This window comes from Arachis hypogaea, chromosome 2 (assembly GCF_003086295.3).
Source record: "Arachis hypogaea cultivar Tifrunner chromosome 2, arahy.Tifrunner.gnm2.J5K5, whole genome shotgun sequence".
In the NCBI taxonomy this organism is placed as follows: domain Eukaryota; kingdom Viridiplantae; phylum Streptophyta; class Magnoliopsida; order Fabales; family Fabaceae; genus Arachis; species Arachis hypogaea.
Window position 1 is genome coordinate 95,722,288 of NC_092037.1, and position 25,109 is coordinate 95,747,396.

The 25,109-nt window shown below is 34.3% G+C and overlaps 1 protein-coding gene and 1 long non-coding RNA gene across 3 annotated transcripts; both read right to left on the reverse strand.

Annotated features, from left to right (window-relative positions):
• Positions 1-284: 284 nt before the first annotated feature.
• Positions 285-3,156, reverse strand: LOC112753158 (vestitone reductase). Of its 2 annotated transcripts, XM_072221171.1 has the most exons (6): positions 3,094-3,156; positions 2,632-2,816; positions 2,245-2,541; positions 1,612-1,842; positions 688-883; positions 285-603 (listed from the first exon to the last, which is right to left on the reverse strand). In XM_072221171.1, the coding sequence occupies exons 2-6, from the start codon at positions 2,750-2,752 to the stop codon at positions 459-461; spliced, it is 990 nt and encodes a 329-aa protein (XP_072077272.1). In that variant the 5' UTR covers positions 2,753-2,816; positions 3,094-3,156; the 3' UTR covers positions 285-458. The 2 variants fall into 2 exon arrangements, with proteins under 2 accessions (XP_072077272.1, XP_025657379.1); XM_025801594.3 differs by lacking the exon at positions 3,094-3,156 and having other exon boundaries at positions 2,632-2,868.
• A 14,817-nt stretch (positions 3,157-17,973) lies between these two features.
• On the reverse strand, positions 17,974-19,264 carry LOC112720251 (uncharacterized). The gene is made up of 3 exons (XR_003814997.2): positions 18,860-19,264; positions 18,672-18,766; positions 17,974-18,435 (listed from the first exon to the last, which is right to left on the reverse strand). It is a non-coding gene; the product is annotated as an uncharacterized lncRNA (long non-coding RNA).
• Between the last annotated feature and the right edge of the window lie 5,845 nt (positions 19,265-25,109).

The following is a 25,109-nucleotide window of genomic DNA, read 5'->3' on the forward strand; positions in this document are numbered from 1 at the left end:
CCTTCTCTTAGCCATTAATAACTATCAGTTTTTATAAAAAAGTTTTCGCTAACGTACTACATATTATTTTTTTTCCTATCAGATATACTATTAATAATTAATAATAAAACATAGAATAACATGTACTATATTAGCAAAAACTTTAATAGTTGAACATTTTGGACCATTCAATATATCAGATATTTGCTTGCTTTAATTTTTCTTCATGCAATTTATCATAACTTATAACCTTCTATATATAAAAAGGGCAACTTAACCGTACCCAAAAAAAAAAAAAAAGAAAAGAAACAAAATGGACTTTTCATTATATTAACTTATTTCGATAACATTCAAAGAAAAACATCATTCATAGATTGACCTACATGTCATGCACCATCTAATTGTTTTTCTTTAGTAAACCAAAAGCAATCTTCTTAAACATTTTATTGTCTTTCCACTAATTAGTTCCGTGGTAAACTTTATTTAAGATAACCCTTCTCCTTGCAGCATTGAATGGCTTCCTCAAACGTTTCCTCTGTCCCATACTTGAACTTAAATCCAGCATCAATTAATTTCTTTGAGTTCATATGTGGTATATTCTCACCCTTAATTTCCTTTATTGACCTAGAGTGTACAAATAAAACTCATTAATATTAGTTTTTATAATGAAATCCAAATTAAAAGCATGCCATTAAGAAGCACACTTACTCTGGAGAAGGTAGTTTATATTCAGGGTGCTTTGAACGAATAAATTCAGCTATCTCTTGAAGAGTAACACTGCTTGGTGAGCAATTGTATCTCCCTTTTGGATTTGGATGCTCAAACAGAAAAATGTGTGCTCTTGCCAAATCATCTACATGTGCTATAGGGAAACGAAGAAGAGCACCAAAATTATCACTGTCATCTGCACCATCAAGATTTTGATTAAGAATTTTATAGTTGACTAATCATAGGAGATTAAAGTGGAGGCACTTTAATTACCACTTCTTTTATTATTATATCTTATGGTGGATATAAGTTCTAGTGCTGTAAGTTGAAAAACCAATGATTTTAAATTTGATATTAATTATGAATCCGATAATGACATGTAATTCATGGTTTAATCAAACATAAATGGTAAAAAAAAGTAGGTAAGAAAGAAGACTGACACATTGAAAATAGATAGTTTATAGAAATAATTTTTTTTGTATTTTATGGAGAAAAGAAAAAGAGAAATAATAAATAATAGACAGATATAATGGAACAAGAAATTAATTTATACCATCAAACAAATAAGAATTTTCGTTATCATATCTGTACAAATTTTATTTTAAATTGGTATGCTAAACAACAAATAGAATGAATTCATGAAAGGCCCTTATACCTAACCCCTTAATTACTTAGGACTGCTCATGTTGGATAATGCTCAATAATTGAGTTTTGATAAACTTAACATATGATTTAGTACATCCGATTCACCTATTAATACAACTGTCTAATGCCGCAAACCACTAGATTGAGTTTCAAAACTATGCTTAGACATCAACTCTTTCTGATATTTTTCTTTTCTTTTTTCACTTCTTATGATCGTATATATTAAGATCCGTGTATTAAAGACTACATAATTAAATCATGCAAAATTAATTAACTTACTAAATAACAGAGACAGAGAGGTATGAACTGAAATAGGAAGTTTAGCACAGATGAATGGTCCAAGAACAAAAGGAGGAATCAAAGACACAACTTCCAATCCATTCTTCTCTCCGAATTCAAGCACAGCCTTCTCAGCCAAAGTCTTAGAAATCGCATAAGACCAAGAAAACTGCTTCGTCTCATTGAGAAAATCCACATCACTCCAATAACTCTCATCCATCTCCTGTGCCCCTGTTATTATGAAATTTATGGTTAATAATTTTGATACCATTATTTTATTAATAAATAATCTAAATATTGGTTGTATTATTAATTACAATCCCGCTATGTTAACAACAACATTTCTTTCAACATCTGCCAACTCTTATTTATAAGTGTGTTTAATAGAAGTGTCTTTGTGGATGTGTCTAACAAAAAATGTCTTTTTTATAGCTGTGTTTAATAGAAGTGTCTTTATAGATATATTTTTTGGATGTGTCTCTTTATATATGTGTTTAAAATATAATAATTAATTATTGTTGGCGCAGATAATATGTTAGTACCTATATTTTTTCTATTAATTATGACAGTTAGTTAGTTAGTTAAGAAAGTAACCGTTTCTGTTAGTCTGACAGTTAGAGTTTGTTACAATACCTGATCTGTTGTGTATGACAGCGGAGCCACTTGAAGTGTAAACTACTCTCTTCACTGTCTTTGAATCCAAGCATGCTTTTAGGATTCCAATTGCACCATCAACGCTTCTCTTGATAACGGTTTCCGGTGGCTGGTTTACTTGGAAATCCACCGGGCTTGCGGTGTGGATCACGCCGACGCAGCCTACAATCGATTCGCCGAAACTCTCTGGGTTGCTGAGATCAGCGTTGAAGATTTGGAGCCTTTCGGATGCTCCGGGAAGATTTGTGAGGAAGCTTACATCTTTCTTGCTATTAGCTATGGTGACAAAATACAATAACACTGTTTTAGCGTTTAAGAATTTTATAACAATATATTTAAAGAAATTAAAAAAATTGAAAACCTAACCTGGACCAGATCTAACAGTAGTGTTAACATAGTAACCTTCCTGAAGGAGATTTCTGATGATAATTGAAGCAATGAACCCTGTTCCTCCAGTGACACACACTCTTCCTTTACCCTCTGCCATTTAGTGTTACCTTCTTCACTATGCTATGCTTCTTGGTCTGATTACTTTGATCTCTTGATGGACTCTGAATGAGAAAAGTTTAAGTGTATTTGTATTGATTCTTACTTAGTTAATGTTGACCAAGTGTTTTAGCTTCTTGTTGAAAGTAACATTAAAATTGATTTGATTTTATTTGATTTAATATACTAGAAATTTTGACTAAGCAACTAGATTTTTATTTTTTTTATGAATTTGATTTACTAAATTATGTACAGATAATGAAGTAGCTAGAGTCACAAAATTCTGTGATGATTGATACTTAAAATTGAGACCTACACTAACTTGACCTCAAAATTGCTTACTTCCTGGGTGTTAGTTGCTATAACCCTTCACCAACCCCAGCGAGAGATAATTATCTTCTGCAAAACATATTATCTTATGCCATTCATTTTCATATAATATACCTGTCAATACATTATTAAATTTAAACTATATCTACTTTTTTTCCGACCTTGGCTGTGCCGTAGGATTAGCTTAGAAAGACTCTTCTTTTCAAACATCAAAAGTTGTCAATAAGGTGTACGTGTGATTAGGCTATATATTTAACAGTTTTTTTTTTTTTGTCAGCGACTTGCGTATTGTCCGTGGGATGTCCGACTCGTCTCACTTACACTCGAGGACAGTATAAAATTAAAGAGTAGTGCTGGGGAGCCAATAGCTTAAACGTACAATGTGTACCTACACTATCTAGAATAACCATCCGGATACCAGGATAATAAACATCTCATGTTATAAAAAGCTAATGTTAAATCTTTGGTTTATGAATAAAATGAACATCACCTACACTATCTAGAATAACTATCCGGATACCAGGGACCAAGGTTCGAACTCTTGACCTTCCAAATCTGGAACTCTAATATCATGTCCTGAAACCACTTATCCCAAAAGTGTAACCTAATAGAACAATGTAACACTAATAATCATATCTCTAATACTTTCTAAACCTTCATTGTACACATTATACGCTTAGATCATTGGCTCCCCATACTTTCTCAAAATTAAATCTTGATCTGCCGTCTTGTCTTTATAACCATTAAATTTTAATAAATAAAATAAAATTTTATAATTTATGTAACTATAATCACATTCAAACATAAATTAAACTAAAAATATAAAAACCATACATTATCAAACAAAAAAGAATACATATATATTTAAATTAATATAGATAGGGACAAGTTTTTACTTTATCGGATTTGTCTCGCACCACTCAAGATCTCACTCTGCCAAAAACTCACCTCGCACCGAAAAAAGATGATTAATTACCTATGTTAATGAATAAGAATGGATTGAATACCTGTAAATTCGAATAGTGTTACTACCTCAAAGCTTAATAGTTAGACTTAATAGTTAGGGACCCCGCATAATATTCTTTAGTTTGAAATACCTAATTAATTAATAAAATGTAATTTCTATCGAATCCTCTACTAGGTAACATATAATTTACCCTCTTTAAAGTGTTGATTTTTGATTGGCTGCATTAACCATGCCTTTAATTATTATGCTGACTTGGATTGCCAAAAAATTAATGTGCATAAGTAAAATAATAGACCCAATATTCTTGTTATGAACAAATGTGTTCTATTTTCTTTACCCCTTGATGCTTACTTTACTTTAATTTGTGGTCCAAGTTAAAGGTTGAATGTGTACCTAGTCAAAAGTGTGTACTCTAGAAGAGTTTGACTAATCCAACATATTTCATTTTTTATTTTTCTAAAGTTTTGGTGGATAATATATTTCTTTCTTTTTACTTTTGAGAAATATTACTTGACCGTTTTTTCCACCTTAAAATGTACCGCACTTTTGAATTTTAGAAAAAAAAATTATATTTTTTCTTTGTGTAAATCAAATACGTATAAAGAGAAATTTTTAGTTTTATTCTTTTAATACTGTCTGTAGAACTTTTCAAATAAAAAATTTGTTTAAAGTGGCTTTATTCTTAAAAATGCGTTGAGCACTATATAAAAGTCTGAATATTGTAGTGTTCAAATAAGCAAAATGTTAATCATAAGAGTAGTCAATAAGATTTTATTTTTTTGTTCATAGTTCAAACCCTAAAACGGATACATACATAAATAAACAACCTCACATCTAACCCTTTTCTTTCCAAGGTCGAATTGCATCATCAACCATTTCGTCAAGTCCATACTTAGCTTGAATACAAATCCAGAATCTGGGAGTTTCCTTGATGATAAATTTCGTAACTTGGCACCTTTAATTTGCTTCAATTAACTTGCTGCAATGCAAGAACATACAACTAATTAAGTTATATTTATGCATGTCTATTTCATGTGTAAACCAAAAGAACATAGAGAAATGTAACAAAACTGGACTCTAGTGTTGACAGCTGAATTCCGGGTATTTAGAAGAAACTTGGGATATTGTTTCAACAGTAACCAAAGATGCTGAACAATTATACCTCCCTTTTGGATTAGGATGTTCAAGTAGAAATATATGGGCTCTAGCCACATCATCCACATGCACCATAGGAGCCTGAAGGAGCGAACCAAATGGACCTTTGTCACCTGCACAATAATTAAATTTATCATAACAGAATCATCACACTTTTTTTTAATAATCAAATTTTATTACAAATACCAAATATATATGTATTTTTATACCCTTAACTTTTGGTATTCATATAATATCGTTTGATGGTTTCAGTGGCTAAGAGAAGGGGGGTTGAATCTTAGTCCCCTTTTTCTGATGCTAACACTTGCTGACCTTCAGAGAAGACTTTTCTGTTTTTGCTCGTCACTGGACACGAGCAACTTTGTTTTGTCTCGTCCCTTGCCACGAGACTTTTTGTTTTGTCTCGTCACTTGGCACGAGATAATTCTGGATTTTGCTCCTGTGTAGTAGAAAACAGAAATGGAGTAGAAAAAGAAGAAGATTGCACCCAGATATATCCTGGTTCGGCTGCTAAGTGCAGTGCAGCCTACATCCAGTCTCCATCACAAACATGATGAAATTTCACTATAATCAATCTGATTACAACTTGTAAAGTGCTAACCCAACTTACAAGGGGATTCCCACAGAATCATGATACACAACATAGATGAACAAAGGAACTCTAAGACATCTATGGCTTTTTCTTTTAATTTTGCACTCTCTGCCTTTTTCCGCTCTATGCCTTTTTCATTACAAACCTCACTGTTTGCCTTTTTCCATGAGACTCAAGACATGACAAAATTAAACAGAAAAATACTAAACAGAATACATTGAAGGAGAAGAGAAAACTGTTAGCTCAGGTAGCTCTGAGAACTCTGTGCCTTGCACTCTCAAATCTTACTCCTTGCTTCAAACAGTGGTTGTTCCCCCTTTTTAAAGAAGAGAAAAGCCTCCACACTTGAAGCCAAAACCGAACCAACTTCTTCCTCCTTCAACAAACACAGAACCGGTTCGGCCACTCAGAGAGAGAAGAGATAACCATGCATTAACCAACATGCAATTACCTCTAGTCCTTTCTTGATCATCACCCTTCATCAATCCGGGCTCTCCATCCTTGGCTTCCTCTCCAAGATGGATTTCTGGCCCTTGATGTCTCATGATGATAATGACTTCATCTGCTTCAATCTCTGCCTTCAACCATCACTTCGCCACTCTAGCTACTCCCTGTGGTGGTTGAGCAGAATCAAAGACAAGCCATGCTTCAAGAATCTCCTCTAGCTGGCCGAATCTTCTTCTTCCATTTTTGAGCATAATAGGCTCAAGATAATCTCACAAATCTATCCACATTTGGTGAATATCTTAGCCACAGCTCACTTTTATTTTGGTATGTTTTCTTGCCATCATTAGCTTGATGGTCTTAGACGCATGCAACATCTTCCTTTCGGTGTTGAAGAACATTTCTTCCATTGTTTCCTAGACAAGGACCGAACAAAGAAGAAGAAAGAGATGAGAGAGAATGAAAAGAATCTGAAGAAAAGCAAAGCAAAGTGGTTAAGCAAATTAATTTGGAATAGCTTGCTTTTACTTCCCTAACATAGAGTGGCGTGTTTGACATAATAGCCATCAATCAATTCAGCTGAATTTTCTCTTTCATGTTCCCCATGCATTATTTAACAATGTAATAGATTTTGAAATCCATCACTTTGTTAGAGGCTTGGTTCCGTTGGAAGCACTATGCTTTCATTTTTTTCCTTTGTTTTCGGACCAAGAATGGAACCTATTCTCTTAATATAATTTGGGCTTGTGACATTATGATCAAAGCTGGCCCATTTGGTTAACATTTGCTTTCCTGATAAAATTGATTTCGGATCAAGCATGGAAAGCATTTGTTTGGGCTTGCAACAATTTATTCTGGCCCAATTATAACTAGCTTTAATTACAAACATAAAGCTGAACCAATAATGCAACAGTTGGGCTTTGTTAATTTTCTTTTGTTTCGGCCCAAGGTAAAACCTACAACAAAATTATTAATCAAAATATGTTAAATGAAAATCAGATTAATAATTATTATTTTTTTTAATAATGTTTAGTCATCACAAATATTAATTTAGAGTTTTCCAAACTCATCAATCTCCCCCTTGATGACAAACATTATTAAAATTGAAATGGAAAGAAATTTAAAGATTGAGTAAAGAATACTCCCTTTGATTTTGAATTTCTCCCCCTTTCTAAATGTCACATAGCTCCCCCTTGATGTATGCTTATTTTACCAAGGGAAGCACTAACCTGTAACATTTAAAATCAAGCTTCAAGTAACAATTTTATTTAGCAAATTTTATAATGCTAAATGCTTGATTTATGAGCAGTTTTAATTGATAATCAAAACTCATTTGATATCATACACTAATTTACTGCTCAAGCAAAAAGTATCCAAATATTTTTCAAACATTTTCCTGTTTAGGATATCAGAGCAAAACAACATGATGAAAAATATTTGAAGAACAAAACAAGGCAGTTTGAAATTTTACACAATTTAAAGGAACTGCCAAAAATAAATTTTCAATCCAACAAATTATCAATGATGAAACAGCAGCCAGGCATCAAAGAGAATCAATCATTATGAACCAAATGCCAATTAAACTAATCATGATAACCCAAAAAAAATGCAGTGCAGTTCAAACAGTAATGACCATAGTAAAACTAATGCAATAACAACATGCATTCTTTAAACAAGGGTGATCATGAATTTTCAAAATTGAAAATTTCAACCCCTGTTGCCCTGTTTTTCCAGCCCCTGTTTCGTTCCAATTTCAATTTTTGGAACCTAAAATTCCTCCCCCTTTTGTCATCAAAGGGGCACCTGCACAAAACATGACCAATATAGCAAAATATTCAAGATAAAGTAGCAAAAGTATATCATAGTATCGATACAATCAATTAGAAGTTCAAACATGAACCAAATAACATCAGAATTCACATAAGACATCAGATAGATTGTACTCCTGATTCAGAATCAGCATTCTTGTTACCATCTCCTTCTCCCTTTATGAATGAAACCTTATTCTCAACATCTTCATTTGTTAGATCAACTCTAAAATATTCAAAGATGCAGGTGAAAAACATCCCATATGGAAGATTAGGCCTTTTTGAACTCTTGACAGATTTTCACATGTGCCTTATCATAAGGTATGCAAATGATATTTGAGATGAAGTAACAAGAGCAAAAAGGACAAGAAAGTCAGACACTGTTACCCGATGGCGTGGACCACTTTGTGGTATGAGAACATTAGATATGATCTTATAAAGAAGAATTGTCTTATCTGGACCAAGTTCTCTGAGAGTTGGTGCCGTACCATCCATTTTGGAGAGACCTTCGCAGGTGTGATTTAAGGCCATCTGGTAGGTGATTCCAACCTGTAAATCCCATTTCTTAGACATGTATGTTCTTGGTCCTTCTTCTTTGTAACCTAGAGCCATCCCAATGGTTCCAGTATCAAGAGTGATATGACGCTTCTTCACATATGAGTGGATTGTGCCATCAATAAATCTCATGTTGGCGTAGAACTCACGGACTAAACATGGGTAAACTGGCTTCCGGATGTGAAGCAGAGGAGTCCATTGAAGATTATCAAACAGAGAGGAGACATTGATCCCTTTGTTGGAGAGTGAGTCTAGGCTGACTAGATAAGTAGCACAGAGATTGCGTTCTTTCAGAACTTCATTGTGGAATTCATGGGAAGCACATGAGTCGAACCTAGATGGATCATAGTGAGAATGTGGCTTATGAAACCTTTTCTTGAAATCCCATGACTCCAAATTTGCTGGCTCCTTGGTGTCATTCAAAGCAATCCCTTTAAACTTCTGAGTGCTCTCTTCGGGTGTGTCCTTTTTGTTCATGATAATGAGAGTGAAAGGGTAGAAGATGAGAGAGTGAATTGAACCTAATTGTGTGAGAAAGGATGGATGGAATAAATGTTGAATGAAAGGAGAATATGAGATAGTTAATGCACAAGGTGGGTGATTAATGACCAGGGTGGTTTACAAGAGTTTGAAAAGATGGTTTCCTTATATCAAGGGATTTGTTGAAAAAGAGGGATTTGATTTGACCTATGCTTCTTCCAAAAGATATGATAAGACAATCAAGAGATTTTGTGGATTTATTTTTCAAACAAAATGGGAAACTAACAAAACTGTTATGGTGGGGTCATGGAATTTTGGTGGGGCCCATAAAATTTTGAATTCTGCGTTGCCTCCCCCTTGACCACAGCTCTTCCATTATGCCATTATTTTTCATCTCGTCCAAACCTACGAGCAAAACAGAACAGAGTCATATATTCACAGATTTTCAATGAAGCTTAAATCACACATTCCCAAACTTTTTCTCAATGTACAGAATCTATCTTCACAGAGAGGTTTTGTAAAAATATCAGCAATTTGGTCTTCAGATTTTACAAATTGAATGTCAATAGTACCCTTTTGCACATGTTCCCTAATAAAATGATATTTTATCTCAATGTGCTTAGTTCTTGAGTGCAGAACAGGATTTTTTGAAATGTTTATAGCACTCATATTATCACAAAATAAGGGTATACTATTGATTTTTAATTTGTAATCTTCCAATTGTGTTTTTAACCAAATTAATTGTGAGCAACAAGCAGATGCGGAAACATATTCGGCTTCAGCAGTGGATAGAGCCACTGTGGCTTGTTTCTTGCTTGACCACATGTTGAGTGAGCTTCCAAGGAAGCAACACATGCCTGAGGTGCTCCTCCTATCTACTCGATCTCCCGCATAATCTGCATCACAAAAACCTACTGCACAAAAGTCATCAGATTTAGGATACCATAATCCATAATTACAAGTTCCCTTAATGTATCTAATGATGCGTTTAACAGCCGTAAGGTGGGATTCTTTTGGATGAGATTGAAACCTTGAACATACACCCACACTTTGGACGATATCCGGTCTAGAGGAGGTAAGGTACATGAGTGAACCTATCATTCCTCTATACCTTGTTTCGTCCACATCTTGGCCATCATCATCTTTTTCAAGTTTAGTATTGGGATGCATAGGAGTGCCCATTGATTTGGAATTTTCTAGGCCAAACTTTTTGATAAGTTCTTTTGCATACTTTCCTTGGTGAATAAAAATACCACTAGGAGTTTGCTTAATTTGGAGGCCAAGAAAGAAAGTAAGCTCTCCCATTAAACTCATCTCAAACTCACTAGTCATGAGTTTTCCAAACTCTTCACACAAGGAAACATTGGCCGAACCAAATACAATGTCATCAACATAAACTTGAACAAGAAGAATATCATCATTAGATGCTTTAATGAATAAGGTAGTGTCGGTGGTTCCCCTTTGAAAATTATTTTCCAACAAGAAGGCACTAAGCCTTTCATACCAAGCTCTTGGAGCTTGTCTAAGACCATAAAGAGCCTTAGTTAATTTAAAAACATGATTTGGAAATTCTTTATGTTCAAAACTGGGGGGTTGAGTCACATACACTTCCCTATCAATCAAACCATTAAGGAAGGCACACTTAACATCCATTTGAAACATTTTGAAACCCTTATGGGCAGCATAGGCAAGAAGCAACCTAATTGCTTCCATTCTAGCTACCGGAGCAAAAGACTCATCAAAATCAATACCTTCTTCTTGATCGTAACCTTGGGCCACTAATCTAGCCTTGTTACGAACAACTTGTCCATCCTCACCAAGTTTATTCTTAAAAACCCACTTAGTACCCGTTACCTTCTTACCATCCGGATGAGGTACTAGTGTCCAAACCTTATTCTTATCAAATTGAGCAAGCTCCTCTTGCATTGCTTTGACCCATGATGGATCCTCAAGAGCTTGTTTGACATTGTTGGGCTCTATTTGTGACAAGAGAGCAAGATTGCTAGGTTCGGTTTGCCTTTTGGTGGAGGATCTTGTGGTTACACCTTGAGAGGGATCACCAATGATGAAGTCATGAGGATAGCCCCTCATGGACTTCCATTCTCTAGGCTTTCGGACAGGTGTTGAGCTTTGATGAACTTCTGGTGGTCTCACTGTTTCAGTTTCTCGTCCCTCCTCAAGAGACAAATCGGAAGTTTCTCCTTCAATCTGACGAGACAAAACTGGACTGGCAGATTCTTCATTCTGGACAGATTTAGGATTTTCTTTGCTTGTTCTAGCTCCTTCTTCATCTGAATCATTATCTATCACAGTACTGGGAATTAAGTTAGAATCACAGAAAGTAACATGTATGGATTCCTCTATTGTCCTATGCTCCTTGAGATAAACTCTATAAGCCTTGCTTGTGGTGGAATATCCAACAAACATTCCTTCATAGGATTTTGGATCAAACTTTCCAAGATTTTCTTTATTATTAAGCACAAAGCATTTGCATCCAAAAACATGAAAGTACTTAAGATTTGGAGGGGTTCCTTTCCATAGCTCATAAGGAGTTTTCTTTAATCCTTTTCTAATGATTGTTCTATTCAAAATATAACATGCTGTGTTCACAGCTTCATCCCATAAAAATTTAGGAATTTCATTCTCACATAGCATGGCCCTAGTCATTTCTTGAAGGCTTCGATTCCTTCTTTCAACCACCCCATTTTGTTGGGGCGTTCTAGGGCATGAAAAATTATGAGAAATCCCTAAGTCATCACAGAATTTTTCAAAGTCTTGATTTTCAAATTCTCTTCCATGATCACTTCTCAAATGGGCAATTTTCAAATCCTTTTCATTTTGAATTTTCTTGCAAAGGGTTGAAAAAGCATAAAACGCATCATTCTTATGAGCAAGGAAAAGTACCCAACCGAATCTAGAGTAATCATCAACCACAACAAGACCATAATATTTACCTCCCAAACTTTGAGTTCTAGTAGGACCAAAAAGATCAATATGTAACATTTCCAATGGCCTTTTGGTTGAGATTCCATCTTTTAATTTAAAAGAGGATTTTACTTGTTTGCCCAATTGGCAAGCATCACAAGTAAGATCCTTATCAAACTTGATGTTTGGAATTCCTCTAACCAAATTCTTTTTGACTAGCTTAGAAATTTGGTACATGCTAGCATGACCCAACTTTCTATACCAAAGCCATTTTTTAGATTCAAGAGAGGTAAAGCATGTTACATTTTGTTCTTTTAAATCCTCAAGAGTTAATCCATACACATTATTGCATCTTTTAGCTTCAAATAAAATATCCCCAGTTTTCTCACAAACAACCAAACAAACAAACTTCTTAAAGATAACATCAAAACCTAAATCACACAATTGACTAACACTAAGTAAGTTATGTTTCAAACCATTTACAAGAAGCACATCATTTATACAAGAAGAAAAGTTTTTACCAACTTTCCCAACAGCCACTATTTTTCCTTTTGCATCATCACCAAAGGTAACAAGTCCTCCATCATATTCATCAAGTGTTATGAAGAAGGTTGTCTTTCCGGTCATATGCCTAGAGCATCCGCTATCCATGTACCACATATTTTCTTTTTTCTTGGATGCTAGGCAGACCTACAAAATAAACTCAAGTGACCTTAGGTATCCAAATTTTCTTGGATCATTTCACGTTAAACCATCTCTTATGTCCCAGATCATTGTAATCAAAAACAACTTTGTAAACTTTATCACCTATCATTCTTTCTCCAAAGAAACATTGAACTGGAAAATGACCACTTCGGTTACATAGTCTACAAAATCTTGGAGTTGCTGTTTTGTTAAAGGAAGTTGGGTCTTGATACTTAACATCATTCGAAGATGAAGTAATGTTTTCAAAATGTGATTTTTCAGATTTATAAAAACCCAACCCAGCTTTATCATAAAGAGGTTTTTGACTAGCCAAGATTTGATTCAAATTTTCAGAACTTTGGGTGAACTTGGCTAAGTCTTCCTTAAGTCTTTTAACCTCTTTAAGAAACTCTTCATTTTGCTTAAAACAATTCACATATGCAAGGACAGAATGGTCACTTTCACAGCTTCTAACTTGGGCTTTTAACTGCTTATTCTCTTCTACAAGATCACAAGCAGTTTCGGCCTCTCTTAGTTTTTCTTTGAGAAAGTCATTTTCAGCTTTAAGAATGAAATTTTGTTGTTCAAGATCTTGATTCTCAGTTAGAAAACATCTTATTTTTCCAGAAAGATGGTCTATCATAAGATGAAGGTCTTCAGTGTCAGAGTTTTGAAATGATACCTGATCTATCTCATTTGCCATGAGACAGGGCTGTGATTTAGTCTCAGACTCTTCATCATCATCATCTGAGTCATTTTCCAAATCTTCCCATGTGGCCATCAGTCCCTTCTTCTTCACTCTTTTCGGCTTCTCTTCCTTTTTCAACTTGGGACAATCAGATTTGAAATGACCCATTTCCTTGCAATTGTAACAAGTTACTTTGCTAAGGTCTTTCTTCATCTTCCTTGAGCCGCTGCCTTTGCCTTTGAGCTTCACCATTTTCCTGAATTTTTTTGCAAACAACACAAACTCATTTTCAGAAGAGTTATGACTGGATTCATCATCCAGAGGGTTAGTCATAGAAGAAAAAGCAATTCCTTTCTTTTTTGAATCTTTTTTCAAATAGGAGTTTTCAAAAGCAAGTAGATTTCCTCTCAAATCATCAAGTGTCATGGAATCTAAGTTACTACTCTCAGAAATAATTAAAGCTTTTGTTTCCCATTCTTTTGTGAGACATCTCAACACTCTTCTCACTAGCACAGATTCTGAATGTGTGATTCCAAGAGCATCTAAGCCAACAGTGATGATATTGAACCGTTCGAACAGTTCATCAATGGACTCTCCTTCCTTCATTGCAAACATCTCATATTCCCTGTTTAACATGTCTGTCCGAGTTTTCTTTACAATGGTAGTTCCTTCATGAGTGATTTGCAACTTGTCCCAGATTTCCTTTGCCGTTGTGCATCGTGATACTCGTCGGTACTCCTCAAAGCTGATGGCATAGTTGAGCAGATTGGTTGCCTTGGCATTTAACTCCACCGTCTTCCTATCTTCCTCGGTCCAGCTTGCTTCTAGTTTAAGAGAGACTACTCCTTGAGCATTTGTGGTAGCTGGAAATTTAGGACCTTCCAAGATGATCTTCCAAAGTCTGTAATCCACGGCTTGTACAAATATCTTCATCCTCTCCTTCCAATAGGTATAATTTTTCCCATTGAAGAGGGGAGGTCTGTTGCTTGATTGACCTACAGCCAGATTGTATGATAACACACTTGCGCCACTGTTTTCTGCCATGAGGATCTTTACTCCAAGCTGCAAAGCTTGATCTCTTTGAGACCAAGCTCTGATATCAATTGATGGTTTCAATGGCTAAGAGAAGGGGGGGTTGAATCTTAGCCCCCTTTTTCTGATGCTAACACTTGCTGACCTTCAGAGAAGACTTTTCTGTTTTTGCTCGTCACTGGACACGAGCAACTTTGTTTTGTCTCGTCCCTTGCCATGAGACTTTTTGTTTTGTCTCGTCACTTGGTAAGAGATAATTCTGGATTTTGCTCCTGTGTAGTAGAAAACAGAAATGGAGTAGAAAAAGAAGAAGATTGCACCCAGATATATCCTGGTTCGGCTGCTAAGTGCAGTGCAGCCTACATCCAGTCTCCATCACAAACATGATGGAATTTCACTATAATCAATCTGATTACAACTTGTAAAGTGCTAACCCAACTTACAAGGGGATTCCCACAGAATCATGATACACAACATAGATGAACAAAGGAACTCTAAGACATCTATGACTTTTTCTTTTAATTTTGCACTCTCTGCCTTTTTCCGCTCTATGGCTTTTTCATTACAAACCTCACTATTTGCCTTTTTCCATGAGACTCAAGACATGACAAAATTAAACAGAAAAATACTAAACAGAATACATTGAAGGAGAAGAGAAAACTGTTAGCTCAGGTAGCTCTGAGAACTCTGTGCCTTGCACTCTCAAATCTTACTCCTTGCTTCAAACAGTGGTTGTTCCCCCTTTTTAAAGAAGAGAAAAGCCTCCACACTTGAAGCCAAAACCGAACCAACTTCTTCCTCCTTCAACAAACACAGAACCGGTTCGGCCACTCAGAGAGAGAAGAGATAACCATGCATTAACCAACATGCAATTACCTCTAGTCCTTTCTTGATCATCACCCTTCATCAATCCGGGCTCTCCATCCTTGGCTTCCTCTCCAAGATGGATTTCTGGCCCTTGATGTCTCATGATGATAATGACTTCATCTGCTTCAATCTCTGCCTTCAACCATCACTTCGCCACTCTAGCTACTCCCTGTGGTGGTTGAGCAGAATCAAAGACAAGCCATGCTTCAAGAATCTCCTCTAGCTGGCCGAATCTTCTTCTTCCATTTTTGAGCATAATAGGCTCAAGATAATCTCACCAAATCTATCCACATTTGGTGAATATCTTAGCCACGGCTCACTTTTATTTTGGTATGTTTTCTTGCCATCATTAGCTTGATGGTCTTAGACGCATGCAACATCTTCCTTTCGGTGTTGAAGAACATTTCTTCCATTGTTTCCTGGACAATGACCGAACAAAGAAGAAGAAAGAGATGAGAGAGAATGAAAAGAATCTGAAGAAAAGCAAAGCAAAGTGGTTAAGCAAATTAATTTGGAATAGCTCGCTTTTACTTCCCTAACATAGAGTGGCATGTTTGACATAATAGCCATCAATCAATTCAGCTGAATTTTCTCTCTCATGTTCCCCATGCATTATTTAACAATGTAATAGATTTTGAAATCCATCATTTTGTTAGAGGCTTGGTTCCGTTGGAAGCACTATGCTTTCATTTTTTCCTTTGTTTTCGGACCAAGAATGGAACCTATTCTCTTAATATAATTTGGGCTTGTGACATTATGATCAAAGCTGGCCCATTTGGTTAACATTTGCTTTCCTGATAAAATTGATTTCGGATCAAGCATGGAAAGCATTTGTTTGGGCTTGCAACAATTTATTCTGGCCCAATTATAACTAGCTTTAATTACAAACATAAAGCTGAACCAATAATGCAACAGTTGGACTTTGTTAATTTTCTTTTGTTTCGGCCCAAGGTAAAACCTGCAACAAAATTATTAATCAAAATATGTTAAATGAAAATCAGATTAATAATTATTATTTTTTTTAATAATGTTTAGTCATCACAAATATTAATTTAGAGTTTTCCAAAGCATTATTAAATTTAAGTATAGCTCTCAATTGGAGGAGTGAGATTATACAAAATCCAATAATGATAGGAATGATTGTTGACCTAATGTATGGCCAAAATGAATACCAAAATAAACATCTATTATTATTTTTATGAGAAAAATTATCCTAATGACTAAGTGTGTGTTTGGATTACAGTTTACAAACCAGAGTTTGCATAAAATTGATTTTGTAAAATTGATTTTGATGATAAGTTAGTTTGGGTTAACGTGATTTATGTTTGGTAATCTTTATATCAAAATTGATTATAGTAAAATAAATGTTGTTTGGATTATACTACTCAAAATTACTTTTAGATGAAAAATTATTAAAATAGACATCAATTTTATATACTTGCAAAATCAGAATACTATAAAAAATAATATAAAAATATTTATCATATAAATAAAATAAATACAATAAAAAATAAAAATATAAAAGAGAGTACTATAAATTTTATAATGTCACACAAAAAGAAAATATTCTATAATTTTTTTTAGTATCGTCAGTACTCTTTAATTTAGTATTATTTTAGACTATAAATTTTTATTATTTATGACTCTATTGTTACTTATAATTAATTTTTTATTTATTTTGTCCTTTTTTTATAAGATCATAATTTATATTATTCAAAATTTTGATAATAAACGTAGTATATAATAATTACAATTACAATTACAAATTTTACAAATTCAAAATAAAAAATAAAAAAAATTAATACAAAACAAAAATAGAGTACATCAAAGAATAGAAAAAAAATTATACAGATAAAAAATAATAAAAATTCCATAAAACCAACAACATATATCATATGAACAAAAAATACCATAAAACGTAAATAAAATTCATATGAATAAAATCAAATAAAAATAAAAAAATTTCAATTTGTTAGTGATTGAAATAAATCTGAACGATTTTGATGAAAAAAATGGAACTAAAAAATTATGAAAAAGTAGGAAGAACTACAAAGAATGACTGTGAAGATAATAGTTACTAGTATCATTCTTATAGAAGAAAATGAAGGGTAGGGTTGGTAAAAAAGAAATATTTTAGCTTCTCTTAAACATGAAACGTGAAACGTGAAACGCAGAAGCTACAAATTTGAGCTTCTCCTAAACGTGGGTTCAGAGGCAGAATCAATTCTGCGTTCACAATGATAAAAATTGCCAAACATCAAAGTGAAACTTTCAAAAAACTCAAACGGACTTTTCTCCTCCCCAACGTGTTTGCCAAACACACCCTAACATGTTGTAATAATACATATGACCCAACGTTATTTTAAGAAATACTATTTAAATATTGCAAATTTTCTCGTCATCTTTAAAGTCTCTTGAATATTAGTCAAGGGTAGATCTTGTTTTTCTAAATGATATAGTTTTATAACATTTCCACAAAGTGGTACAAATAATATTAGTATTTCCACAAAGTAGTACAAATAATATTAGTTTTAAAAAGGATGAAGTCCATATCAAGAAGATTGTGAAAAAATTGCATTGCTTACCAAATGTCAAGGACAATGAAGCATGAACTGAACCAGGAAACTTAGCACAAATAAAAGTTCCAAGGAAACAATAATTATCTTAAACAACATAAACAACCACCAATCAAATACAAGTACATTACACTTTAATTTAATGCTACTCATTAAATTTACTCTTTTAACCCTATTAATTCACATTATTCACATATTGTTCAAGAATGTTATTATTTACCTATACTTTTCCAAAGTCCAATAACAAAGGTTGGAACCAAAGTCACAACATCCAATCCCTTCTCTTTCCCAAATTCAAGCACTGCTTTTTCTGCGAGTGTCTTACAAACAGAATAGAACCAACCATCAATCTTTGAAGCTCTAAGGTAATCCATATCACTCCAAAAACTCTCATTCAACACATTCTTCATTATCATCTTCACTATTACTCGAGAATTCCCATTTCCTAGTGCTTCCATTTGACGGTTACATATACTTTTTCAGTGTTGAATATAAAACTACACCCTAAAGAATGGAGAGAACAATACTTTTCTTTAAAGGAAAGAAAACTCTCCTCTTCTCTCCGTATTCCGTTATGCAATCTGCAAAACCGAGAAATCAGAACAAGGAAAAGAAAGAAATGAAAGTGTTAACAATTTGTTTAATTCTACATGATGCACTGCAATCGTTCGTAATCATCCATGTAGATAATATCAAACCCAATAATCCCAAAATTATCGCTTCATATTCTAATTCTTTCCATGAATGGAAATTTGGAAAATATAACTTCAAAAACTATACGTAACAAGGACAACAAACTATTTTTAAATATTATTACATTATTTAAAAAATCAAGGAGGCTGCTTGGCGAGGATGTATTTTCAAACTCTTCTTTGCTTCTTCAACTTCCAGTCTCTTTGACAACGTACTAATCTATATCAAAAAAAGAAAAAGATAAAAACAAAAGGATTCCAAATGAAGAAAGAACGTAGTGATGAAAAAGGATTGGATTAAAAAATGATGTACCTAGATTTAAGAGAAATAAATACACTCTTCATGTGATCAGAAACTCTCCGTCTCTTCTCTCCTTGTCCTATTCTGCATTCTGAAAATGTAAATTACACAATTTAACAAATTCATTTGAAGTTCGCTTCACAAATAACGGTATCATGAGAAAAAATGAGAAGGAAAAAAAAATTTTCTGGCCGTTGATCGATCGACATTATCGATTCTTTTTTTTTTTCCCTTGTACATGCTTTTTCAACTGCATTTGCTTTCTTTCTTCTTTCTTTCTTAGTTTGTACTTTGTAGGAGAATGAATCGGTGTTAATTATGTGAATGTTTGTATCAAAGAATTGCTTCTAGTAATATATCTGCTATATAGCGTGTAGTAATGCCATTGCCACGTACATGACACCTAGCTTTTGAAGATTACAGGTGCAGTGTCATCATTTAATTTGTAGCACATCAACCGTCTTTAATGTTTGGAAAGAACCCCTTTTTGTTCCTTATTAAGAATTTAAGACTACCAAGCTAAAAACAATTAAGCATTCAAAATGTTAAGCCCTAAAAAGTCACAAAAAAAGTTTTTTTTGGATATACATTTTATGTTTTTATAGATATACAAATAGAAAAAGTATAGAGAGCTAATGGTCTAAGCGTATAATGTGTACAATAGAGGTTTAGGAAGTATTAGAGATATGACCATTAGTGTTATATTATTTTGCTAAGTTATGCTTTTGGGATGAGTGGGTTCATGACATGGTATTAGAGTTCTAGATCCGAATAGTATGGGTGATGTTCATTTTATTCATAGACCAAAGATTTAGCCCATTGTACACATTATACACTTAGATCATTAACTCCCTAACACTACCCATACAAATATGTATTTTTATATTGCACATAAAAAAGAAACCGTAATTTAGTAGTTAAACCTTACGTATATAATATAAATGAGAAATGTTATTTGTCTTTTAAATTTTCACAAAATTATTTTAGAATTATTATTCATACCCAATATGATTCAATTAATTGATTGAATCATTATCTTATACGATTATGATTTATATAATTTAATTCGAATATTAAATTTGTTTTCAAAATTTTTTTTATTTAAATTCGTTTCTAAAATTTATTTTAATTTTAACATCATTTTTTTTTTATAAAAAGACTCTTTTCTTCTCTTACCCATTTTCTTCTTCTCTCTCACACGCAAAACTTAAAAAAAATAAAACAGAAAGAGAAAAGAAAAAAAGGATAAAAAAGAGAAAATAAAGAAAGAGAAAACAGAAAGCAATATAAGCAAGCCAATGTATTATTGTCACCATTATTGTTGAAAGAAGAAGCGAGAAGAGAGGTTGGGAAAGAGAAGGCTTATAGATCAATGAAGAATCAAAGGACGAGGGAAGCTAAGAGAGAAAGAAACTAAGAAAGAGGGTGCAACGGCAGCATCCACTGTTTCCTTCTTCTCCAGTCGATCGTCCACTGTGGTCTTCCTTTGTCGTGTTCATCGCCTTGTCTTCATTGTCCTCTTCTCGTCGCATTGCCTTCAGCAGTGGTCGCCCCCCTTCATGCTCATCGGGCTCTATTTTTTAGTCTTTCATCGATGTGTTCTAAGTCTCTTGTAATGATTCTTGTTATTACTTCATTACAAGAAAAACGTCGAGTACTATTGGGATTACGATTAAATTTTGTGTCAGTATTTATTCGACGGAATAGACCTTACCGGTAACAAAATTATTATCGGATTCATGTGTCTAACAGTAATTTATATCGGATTTAGCGACAGAATATAGTTATCAAGAAAACAAAATCTGTTGAATGTTATCGGCAGAAATAATCTGACGGTAACATTAGCGCCATCACATATGACTTCGTGCCATCTTACCGGCGAATTAATCCGACAGTAATGTCGACGTAAATATTTGTTTAACTTTTTTTTTTGGAAAATTGGCTGGTACCAACGGTAGTTTTTTTATTTTTTTAATAATATTTTTTTGTCCATCTATAATGTACCCTGATAATTAATAATTGAAATAGTACTTTAAACCAGACGTGAAATATCAAATATACAAATTAAAAATATGGAATGATGGTAATTGAAATATCTGAAACAATACTAATTATATTACATTCTTCTCAAAATTTGATAAAGAAATACATATGATAGAACTATATTTATATTAACCCTATTCAGATTCATCATCTTCTTCCTCTGGTTCATCATCATCCTCTTCCGAGGTAGTTTCCTGATCATCAAACTCGTCTTCCTCTTCTTCGTCGCCATCGACACCATCTTCTTGTTGAAGATCGTCGTCCTCTGGTGGTAGTGCGTCGTCATCTATTCCAAGGCCAATGATGTTATCATCCATAACAGTCAACCTAAGAGTGATCGGATCACCGGTATCAACCACCATTTTTAAAGGAGTTGGGTCATCAATCTAGTAAGGTCTTTGACCCTTTGTCCCATTATCAAACTTGATGCAGCCTCTGACATAGTCTTAACCAAACTACCCAACAAGACTTGCATGAACGCGGATAAAGAAAATAGTATACTTGTCGTACATTTGGAGGTAGAATAAAAAGATCATAGTGCCTATTTTTCCTGGTTACATTAACTTCAATGATATCGTAGTCCTTGCACTTTCGTGTTCCTTCTCGCGAACTTGGATCGTATCATTCACATTTAAACATGTACACCTTATATGTAGTGCGACAGAAATACTCTAATTGAATTATATAGTGCAATACACTAAACTAATCAGAATGACCACCGCCTAAATCCCCACGAATCCAAATTCCGGTATTATCTGTTTTCTTTTCAATTAACCACTGTAAAGAATGGAACCAATATCCATTAACATTGTATATTGGATAGCTAGTGCCCTTATTCATTGGGCCCTAACTAAATGTAACTAGTTTTCAATCTGTTGTGTCAGTTAGATGTACGCTGACGTATTCTCTGAACCAATGTTGAAAATTGTTTAACGAGGTATCGAGATTTGCCTCTTGGAATAACCTATATGATAGAATAGGATAAAAAAATTTTGATTAGATTAAGAAGTTAATTTCTTACTAATTGAAATATTTAGGAATACTTAAAAACCTCACATGAGGTAGGGTGAAGTTCGGTCACAGTTAAGCAACACATGCAGATGTGAGGCATCGATTTCCTTTTACTCTAACCAGTAGTCACTGCCTCACCCATTGAAACTTCTTCTGGAGCAAAGATTAGGTATGTTGTTCCACATGACGAGGATTCTCCCCTCTCATCGTTCCTTCCAACCATTGTTCTACGTGACTCAATATGAGGCTTGAAGGTTGTGATAGGCTTAGAAAAGGGGGTGCTGAATCTATGCCTTCCTTTTGAGTTGCTGTTATGACCCTTTAAAACAAACTTTCAATTCTGATTCTGTTTGTACTCAACAGCAAAAATTTATGAGACAGTTTATTTTTGTCTCATGAATATCAGAAAACAGAACACAGCAGAGAAGAGAAAAGCTAACACCAGCATATATCCTGGTTCGGTTGCCTTGTACTATGCAACCTACGTCCAGTCTCCTCCACAATAATAGAGGAATTTTCACTATAGTTAAAAGTATTACATACACCAATTCCACAGGATTGACCCAATCCTTTCGCGCTCAAGTTCTAACCTAACTTGACATTGGTTATGCTAATACCTAACTCTTCACTCTTAGTGCTAACCCAACTAAGAAAGGGATATCTCACAGGTACAAGATACAAGACATAGACATACCTAAAGAAATCTGAAATAACTCTAGACTTTTTTCTCAAGTGTATCACTCAGTCTTTTTTCACTCATGGCTTTTACTTGAGCTCTCTTAATATGCCTTTTCTCTCAAGAAATTACAGAAAAATAAACATAGAAAAGTACATTACAATCTGTAAAACATGAAGGAGATTGACTTCATCAATAGCCTCTTTGCTATGTGATAAACCAGATTTGCAAATCTCAGATTCAGTTCTTCAGTATTATCCAAATGCTTCTTTGAAAGAAAGCATTATCCAAGTAGAGCAACTTCTTTACAGAACACAACTTACCAAACTTTGGTTTTCTCTCCTTGCCTTTTGAATGAGCAGCAAACTTCTTTTATCTCATTGCATGTTGCTAGGTTCTTCTTCCTTGGTCAACTTCTTGAGCCTTGAGCTTCACCAACCCAGCCATTCACCTTTTTCCCAGTAATCTTCAAAATAGAAACTTTGCCTCTGACTTCTCTATATTGACCGAAAGCCATAAAGCAGCAACCACAAGAGTTTTTCAATGGTAAACCGAATCTAAGCCATTGAGAAACTACTTGGTCCCCAAGAATCACTTGTGACCGTAGATACACAGCAATGAAGAACAGAAATCCTCTTTTCCATATAACCCAAAATGGAGTGGCAGAGAGTTGAAGATGAAGAGAAGAAAGTGTGATGCATGTATAAGGAAATGAAAATCACATTTAGCTTCTGATCCTTTCTTGATGTGGTTTGAAATGGTTGATTACCTTTCTTTGCTTAACCTTCTCTTACCTTCTTCTTCCGTGACAAGCTTAGGATCTAAACTCTCTTTTTTACTTTTTCTGAGTTCTGTGATTTAACTGAGACAGAGAAAAAGAACGTTGCTTTGGAAGCAAGATGGAGGGAATTGAAATCAACTCGGGCTTGGATCGGGTTCTATTGAAGTTCAGCCCATTGCTTCCTTGCCTTTTCTTATCAGAGGATTCAGCTTGTGATGGATGACTTGGGCTTGGTTTATTTTTACTTACCATTTAGCCCACCAGCAGATTTTTTTTGTTTAACATTGGGCTGCTACAACACTTATTTTTTTGCCTGCATCACTTAACCAAATTAATCAAAACTAATTGGATAATTAGCCCAATAATCTAATGTTTGTCATCATTAATTATATTAGTTAATTTCTTAACTCAACAAAGCTGAAAATAGAATGAGCAAAATCCGAATGTTTCCTTAGTTAGGAATGCTTCGCAGATGCTGCCTTCAATCCGAGCTTTGTTCTTTGCAGTGCGCTTGAATGAACCAATCATCCTCTCAAATGGGTACATCCATCTAAATTGGACATTTTCTCACATAGTATTGCTTTGTACAGTAGGTGAATGAGGGAATATCCTCTCTAACTTACAAAGTATGATAGGAATGTTCTTGTCCATAACTGTGAGATCATTACTGCTAAGTTTTGTAACATAACTCCCTAAAGAAGTCACTTATTTTTGTGAGGGGTTCCTAGATGTTGGTTGAAAGTTCTCTGAACACGACAGGAAGTAAAGACTCCATGAAGACGTGACAATTATGACTTTTCAACCCAGCAAGCTTACCCTGTGAGACGTTTGCACACCTGCTCAAGTTAGAGGCGTAACCATCAGAAAACCTAAATCCTCCTATCCACTTACTAACATTTTATCTCTAGTCCTTCGTTAGAGAGAATATCGCCTTTGGTTTGGCCCATTGCATGTTCTCAAGTCTCTTTAAGTTTAAATCTGGCTGCCTGCAAATGTCCACCAAGTTTAACCTAGCTTTATCGTTATCCTTTGTTTGCTCATCATCCATTACTGTGTGCATGATATTATCAAACACATTTTTTTCAATGTGCGTCACATCAAGACAATGTCGAACCAAGTTGTCTTTCTAATAAGACAACTCCAAAATATACTCTATTTAGTCTAATTATGCTCCCTGCCATATTTCGGAGGTCTCAAACCTGCCCCGTTATTAACGATCCTTGGATTCTACTGACACGATGCAAAACTTGCCTATCAATCAACTTTACAGGTGCCTTTTCTTGTTCAGTTTTATTCTTTTTGAACAAGTCCTTGTTGCACCGAAAATGATTATCCATGTTAAGGAATCTTCGATGGCAATCAAACCACAAATTCTTACCGCTATTTGTCAATCAAAATATTTTTATATCCTCCATACAAATGGGACATGCCATTCTGCCCTGAGTGGACCAACCTGATAACATCTCATACGCAGGAAAGTTGTTAATGGTCCACATCAACATAGCATGCAGTTGGAAATTTGTCTTGGTCGCAATATTATAAGTTTTTACACCATGGATTCATAACTCCTTTAACTCATCCACCAAGGACTGCAAGAAGATATCTATTTTGGCCTTTGGATTGCTAGGACCAGGTATGATGCAAATTAGGAACATGTATGGGTCCTTTATGCAAATTTCTAAACCCAGGTTATAAGGTGTCATTACCACAGGCCAACAAGAGTGCATTAACGAAATTGAAATTCGGTGCAA

Excerpts from the sequence above, each read along its gene's own strand:
- LOC112753158 (XM_072221171.1), bottom strand. The coding sequence starts at position 2,752 with ATGGCAGAGGGTAAAGGAAGAGTGTGTGTCACTGGAGGAACAGGGTTC. Across the intron at positions 1,843-2,244 it reads TGTCATACACAACAGATCAG|GGGCACAGGAGATGGATGAG; the intron begins GTATTGTAACAA and ends TCATAATAACAG. Across the intron at positions 604-687 it reads TATAAACTACCTTCTCCAGA|GTCAATAAAGGAAATTAAGG; the intron begins GTAAGTGTGCTT and ends TGTACACTCTAG.